Source organism: Ciona robusta, chromosome 3 (genome assembly GCF_009617815.1).
Source record: "Ciona robusta chromosome 3, ASM961781v2".
Lineage (NCBI taxonomy): Eukaryota > Metazoa > Chordata > Ascidiacea > Phlebobranchia > Cionidae > Ciona > Ciona robusta.
The window spans coordinates 4,339,940-4,347,293 of NC_143237.1; the positions used below are offsets into that span (position 1 = coordinate 4,339,940).

General features: G+C 38.5%; 2 protein-coding genes across 2 annotated transcripts in view; one reads left to right on the plus strand and one right to left on the minus strand.

Moving 5' to 3' along the window:
- Positions 1-1,761: 1,761 nt before the first annotated feature.
- LOC149738325 (zinc finger BED domain-containing protein 4-like) overlaps positions 1,762-7,354 on the plus strand; it is a 29,649-nt gene continuing 24,056 nt past the window's right edge. The window contains exon 1 of the mRNA XM_089873601.1: positions 1,762-1,880. The gene's annotated coding sequence lies outside the window, so the exon portion shown is untranslated. The remainder of the gene's footprint in view (positions 1,881-7,354) is intronic.
- LOC149738326 (zinc finger BED domain-containing protein 4-like) lies at positions 5,546-6,763 on the minus strand. The gene has a single exon (XM_089873688.1). The coding sequence runs from the start codon at positions 6,761-6,763 to the stop codon at positions 5,546-5,548; it is 1,218 nt and encodes a 405-aa protein (XP_089729814.1).

The following is a 7,354-nucleotide window of genomic DNA, read 5'->3' on the forward strand; positions in this document are numbered from 1 at the left end:
GTGTAAGTTATATTTTTGCAAAAAAATGAAAAATTTGAAATTTATATGATTTAAGTTTTGACTCATACTTGTCTGTATTCTGAACCCAAGCCTCCATTTTTTTTAAGAAATTAAAGCTTGATTTTTTAGGTATCACGTAGCGCTATAGCCCCCACTGAATATACAGGATCGCTGGTTGCGTTATATGACTCCGTGCTGATCCGACTTCATATACAGGCTTCAGCGGGGTGCTATATCTACTGTAGTACTAATTGCTTTTATAACCAGAAACCAAACAGTTCATGATATCTTACTATGTTTTATTCCTTTTTCTGGTATACAAGTACACGATACGGTATCGGGCAAAAGCTTACTTGACGGCTGGGCAAAGGCTCGTAAGAGCCCGCCATGAACCTAGACTTTCTCGTTATTCGTTTTTGTGTTAGGGAAAAGGCGAATTATATAGCGGACAGAATCTCGTGACAGCAGTGTGACGTCATGCGATAAAAGGGAATCGATTTGGGCCTGTCATCGGCTGAACTTGATATCATTAACCTCGTTCAACGGGGGGTTTGTTTTCATGGGAAAGTCTCTCATGAGATAAGTCGTATCCGCACTGTTGGCATTGATTAATTAAGTATTGGGATTGGGTTATGTGACGTCACTTTAGGCGTCGAGTTGCAACAGCGCTATAACAAATTCCAAGCTGGTGCGTGAAACAAATTCCAAGCTGGTGCCTACACAGATTTATGCGTGAGTTATATTTTCGCGAATATTTTTAGAAAATTTAATATTCATATGATTTGAGATATTTGACTCATACTTGTCTGTATTCTGAACCCAAGCCCCCATTTTTTTGTAAAAATTAATGTTTCATTTTGTAGCTATTACGTAGCGCTATAACATATTCCAAGCTGGTGCGTGCGAAAATTCTGTAAATATGTTTTTATGACGAACATTAATATTCATAATTAAAAAAAATTTAAAATTAATTATTTTTTTAATGGGACTGGTATGTTAGTGACCAACATAGATGTATGCGTAAGTTATATTTTTGCAAAAAAATTGAAAATTTGATATTTATATGATTCAAGCAGAGATACATAAACAAGAGATTGGCAATGACGTCATTATGCGAGAGAATTGACCGGTAACTTGATTTTTGGTCACGCCTCAATGAACAATCCCAAAAAATGCGCGGGAAAGTGGATACGCCGATGACGGAAAAATACGATTTTACAACGATCTAGTATATTTCGATAACTGGAAGTCTAATAACCGTTGAAATGGAATATTTATCGTCTTGTTCGCCAGAGCAGTTGAAAAACATAGTTGTAGTTATTGATACAGAGGAGGAAAATACTGATTCGGCTAAAAACGGTGAAGGTGGAAGCGCATCTTCAGTCGTCTGCAGCGACGGCCGGGAATCCGACGAAATAGTACTCAAAGTACTTCGTGATAACGGCGTGACTGATCTTGAAGGTTCGATAACTTCTACCTTAACTAAACTGTATTCTTTATTTCCAAACATGGATGCATACTACAGCGAAGTCACACAAATGCTATACAACGCAAAGCAGCATTTCCCAGGTCTCCCAAAAGTAGAAGCAGCGCAGACTGTCCGAAAAATTACGACTGACATGCAACAAAAATACACTGCAGTTACGGCAATACAACAGAATGAAGTTAAAGACATAACTCGCAAGATCTGCGAATAATTGATTACATTGGTAAGTTTGTAGAAATTGCAGCACTGCTTCGTTAATTTTTTTTTGTTTTAGGTGGTTTCATTATTCGAACATACATTGGGAATAAATATGTACATCCGTTGTTGGACTATTTTAGAAGAAATGAACGTACTGGTATGGTAGAACAGAGAAATTGGATTGATAACAGCAATGGTGGGCTTTGCAGTATTTCTGATAACTTGTTAAAACCAAGGTGATCCTAGAATACAGATAATGTAGCGGCCATTTTCGATACCTTCTACTGGTGCCACCAACCTAAAATTTGGACACTGTACTAACTAGACCCAAGCGGTACCGATTCTAAAATCAAAAATTTAAAATTCAAAAAAATATTAATTATGAATATTAATATTCGTCATAAAAACATATTTATAGAATTTTCGCACGCACCAGCTTTGAATATGTTGTAGCGCTACTTAATAGCTACAAAATGAAACATTTTTTTCTTCAAAAAAATGGGGGCTTGGGCAGTGGCGCAACCAGCGCGTTCAAAAGGGGGCTGTCATATTTACGTCTAGTCCACGTTTATCTCTGACGCGATAAAACACTCCCTTTATTGGTTGTGCACACGAATATATATCCTATTTTACGTGGTAAATTAAAACTAACACTACATTATTAAAAAGACGTATCTAAATTAATATAAACAGAGGAAACATTGTTGCAGATTTACGCATGTTAATGTAACGATTATTTACGTCAGATTACCTTTGATAAACCATTATGATTGTTCAATCACAAACGAGATTGTTGGTAAACAATCGTGTTTTATTTTCTCCCATACGATCTGTAGTTTTTGCATGATTTCTGTTTCTGATGATTAGTTTAAATCAGTGCTTCCCAAACTATGGTATGCGAAGGCCTCCCAGGTGGTACGCGAGCACCTTATTAAGTTCAAACCAAACGATCGCAAATGATCTTTTAGTGATTGTCGTGAGCATTATTTTAATCCACATAAATTACGTAGAGCGTGACATTCCATGCTATATTCCCTACACCGGTGTTCCTAACTTTTTAAACCTAGGCGTTGCTTTACGCGTGTACAGAATATTTTTGCAAGCCTATCTTTACTTATGCGCATGAAAAGGCAAATATTCAACCTGTTTTCAAGCACCTGCAGGCTAAATAATCAAGGGGACAATCGCTAATATGACGCAAATAATCAACGTGTGAACTGCTATTATGACGTAATCAATTCCCAGGTCAAACAATCGCTATTATGACGCGATGAATCCACGTGTGAATCCCTACTGTTTCATAATAATTATGCTGCTTGGCTGAGGAAAACATCGTAAATATACAGCAGTGCTACTTCTGGAACATATTTAGGTTGTTTATTACCGCGCCTGTTGCCCTGTTTAATCGGCAAATTACTTTTATTTTTAACTTTGAGAAAGGCAGTGCCAAGTTCATGCCCGCGGAAAAAATAGGTGTGCGTGCGGTTTTTAATTTCACTATTTAAAATGAGTTGTTCACGAGCCTTTAGTAGTTTAGTATGTAGGTGGTTTGAGAACGCTGCTTGAACCAAAAAGTGGTACGCGAGTAGATAAAGTTTGGTAACCACTGATTTAAATGCTGATAAACCGCGATTATTATGCATTATAATTGGTGCAAATATAAGTGCGAGGAGCGACGCTATCAGTAAATTGGAACCAACACAAATTGTAATATATTATTATAAAGTATCGCCCCGGCAGAGCTTGGACAAAAGCCAAAAAACGTGTTCGTTGGCACCGCACGAGAACCAGAGTTTTATTACGTCACTTTTCACGAGAATAAATTCACAACGATTGCTTCGTTTGTTAAGTGTTGAATGTATGCTACCACATGCGTCTTCCTTTATTTCTTACGCCGGCACAGAGCGTAAAAATGTGACGCTCATACACGATGTTTCGATCTCGTGGTTGGTTGTGCAGTTAGCACATTCCTCCAGATTGTTATAATATGAAACGTCATAATTAACAGTTACGTTACAATAGGACAAGTGACGTAACAATTGAACGAAAAGTTATTCCAATTTTAAGCGAACGAATGTAATATTAAATGCAACGCGCGTGTGTGTGCGTCTTAGCACTTTCTGGCTGCGTGCGTGTCTGCGGAAAAGGGGGCTGTCATGACAGCAAAACAGCCCCCCGGTTGCCCCCCTGGGCTTGGGTATGAAATATTAAAAAGTATGACCATAACTTGAATCATATAAATATCAAATTTTCAATTTTTTTTGCAAAAATATAACTTACGCATAGGGATGTGCCAAATTACAAAAGATTCGGGTTCGCACGAACCCGAATAAACAGAAACGCTATTCGTACGAACCCGAATAGATTCGCGTGTGACGTCAGCAATAAAGTGTGACGTCAGCAAATTCACGGTCTCTTGCGTCATTCGCGCAGGTATGTTGTTAAGCTACTAAGAGTTGGCACTTTTGTTCACCGGTGCAACGGAAAGCAGTACATTTAACTTAATTCTAATACAAACTATACTGTAGTCTCAAGATTAAATGTGTGCAGTTTACGTTTTTCTAAATAACTTGTTTTTCGTGGCCAACGTGTTGCAAAAATTAAAACGCACAATCAAAGGGAGACAATTAAACTAAAAGCATCGTTAAAGCGTAGTTAAAAGAAAGTAGACTCCCGGTTTCTTTCTCACATTCCATTTTTCCACCGTTAAAACTATAACCTTGCTCGTCCACGGGGACAATTACTTTGGACGCTTTAACTATCTTTTATCTGTGTGTGTTTTTTAATATAAAAAGGATACCAAGTATTGTATTACACATTCGCGAATATTTCTGTGATCGTTGGCAAAGAAGTCAAAACGTTCAGCTGGTGGTATTTTCCACTCTGAAACTAAGTCTAAGCTACATGAAAGAAAGTTCACGTGCGTCAATAAATCAAGTTATATACAGGAACCAATGATTTATTTACGCCGCTCTCAACGCCTGCTACAGACCATGCTTGAATTTGATAACGCTGTCTGCCTGCGCTAAGTAGCCAATTTATCTGCGACTGCGTTTATTCGGGCATACAGTGTACAGAGAAAAGGCGTTTATTGCCACACTAAGCTTTTTTATTGATTGCAAATTACAAAGCTTCGTTCACATGATGCGGCTTCAAAAATGTATGGTAAGTGGAACTGAAAGAACGGAACAGTTGCAATGAGCTAACAATGAACATTTAGCTTTGGCAGATTGTAGTGAATGAAAGCAAGCATTTCCACATGTTTTGCCTTGAGCCGGTTTCGCAGTGGAGACAAAATTATTCCGGTGGAACTGAAAAGTCGCTCAGAGCACACACTAGTAGGTGGAACCGGCAAAAATTTAAGGGCAATCGCAAACAATTCGGGATTTGTGTGCTTTTGGTCCGCCCAATACTCGAGTTGGCATTTGGATGGTTTTGACCGAGAACTACCAAGATAATGCTTGATGCTGTTCCGAATGTCATTTGCAGAAGACAGTGATGAAGTTTCTTGTGTTTGTGCGGCCACCGGTTCAAACAAACTGTCAAGAATACTTTTTGCGCCTTCATCCGATGATGCGCTTTCACTGTGAGATTCAGCTTCGGCGGGTGACGTTTCCTCAGCCTCCAATATTTGGAAGTGTGCTTTTTCTATTAGTGATACAACGTCAACATCCCAATCATTTGCAATGGAAGAAGCTTTCATTCGTGAATCCATAGCTGACGCAATTACACAGAATTCAAATATGGTTTCATCCCGAAAATAAGATTCTCTTGTTGTTTTCACCGAAATGGGAAATCGTAACATAATCTGCTCCTTGAGAGTATCAACAAAACTCCCTATTCCATATAGTCGGCCATCATTTACGTCACTTTGAAATTGTTCGAGGGCTTAAGCAATGAATTGCGAATTGGAAGAACGTGTGCCAAAGTGGTGTTTTGGTGAGATAACTGCAACGTTGCCGTGTCAAAAATTTTCAAAACAGCAACCAAAGAAGTGGCGATTTGCCATTCATTATACGACAAGGTTTGAGCAATTCCTTCGTTGTTTGCTAAGTGATTTATCGCTTCTTTTTGTTGCACAAGACGATCAAGTAAATGATACGTTGAATTCCATCTTGTGCTTACGTCTCCAATTAGTTTTAGTACCGGCTTTCCTCGACTTTCTAAATAATCTTTATAACGCTTGGTGTCCTTTGCAGATTTATGGTAATGCTTCACAATAGCACGGGATCGGCTAGTGGTATCACAAACCACTCTTTGTCCGTTCTTTAGTGAGAATTGTACCACCAGGTTGACAGTGTGGGCCATGCAACGAACATTATTAATATTGCCGTCTTTTAGTGCCCTCACCACATTGGCAGCGTTATCTGACGTCATAGTAAAAAAATTGATTCCCCACTGCGCTTCTACTCTTCGTATTTCACGCAATATAGCGTCTGCTGTGTGCGAATCTTCTTCAAGTTCGGCACAAGCTAAGACGAACGACAATCTTTTCAGGTCACCCTTATCCCAGCTCAGAAAGTGTGCCGTCAAGCTCATATATGCAACATTTTGGATACTAGTCCAAATGTCAGTTGTCCCACAGATTGGTCCAGCAGCTGTGGACAATAAACCGCTAACACGACTTTGAACTTTTTTATATAACTCTGGAATGGCAGTTTTAGTAAAATATTTCCTACTTGGAATTTGATAACGCGGCTTCAGTTCTTCCAATAAACGTTGAAATCCCCAATTTTCCACAATAGAAAACGGTAAAAAATCGACGGCAATCATTTCAGCTATCATGCCAGTAATTTTATGTGACGTGGGATGTGAGGATTCAAACTTCGTCTTTTTAAACATTGCCTCTCCAATTGTTGATTGTCTTGGCCTTTTTATAGAAACTGCCGAAGTAGAGGGCTCGGACGTACCTTCAGCGGCAATACTGATACCATGACGCAGTAAATGCTTGATTAAAGCCGAGGTTGTGTACGAAGATTTGCCCCTGCTTATCTTCGCATTGCATACGTTACAAACAGCTTTGTGTTTGTCGTTTTCATTTACTTCAAAATAACTCCATACGCCTGATTTTTTAGACATTTTTTTCGTGGAAACAGCATACAGTTAAGCTTACTGACTCGATAGAAAAAGAGATGAATAGCGTCTTCTACACATATATACCACACTTGCTTGCGTCACACACTTGCTTGCGTCACACACGTGTTACGTCACAGACAGCATTATTCGCCGGTGAATCCCACGTGCTGTGGTGCAATCACGAAAGCAACCTGTTGTGTAAACGAGTAAAGCATCGTCACGTGCGTAATAAATATTCGTACACGAATCTCGCGCAATATTCGGGTTCGCGCGAATATCAAAATTGTGCCGTTATTCGGTGAATCTATTCGGGTTCGGGTTCGCCTTGGCACATCCCTAAGCGCTACGTAATAGCTACAAAATGAAACATTAATTTTTTCAAAAAAATGGGGGCTTGGGTTCAGAATACAGACAAGTATGAGTCAAATATCTCAAATCATATGAATATTAAATTTTCTAAAAATATTCGCGAAAATATAACTCACGCATACATCTGTGTAGGTCACTAACATATTTTTTCCATTAAAAAAATAATTAATTTTAATTTTTTTTTAATTATGAATATTAATATTCGTCATAAAAACATATTTATAG

What these genes read in the sequence shown, in the direction of transcription:
- LOC149738326 (XM_089873688.1), bottom strand. Translation starts at nt 6,763, where the DNA reads ATGTCTAAAAAATCAGGCGTATGGAGTTATTTTGAAGTAAATGAAAAC.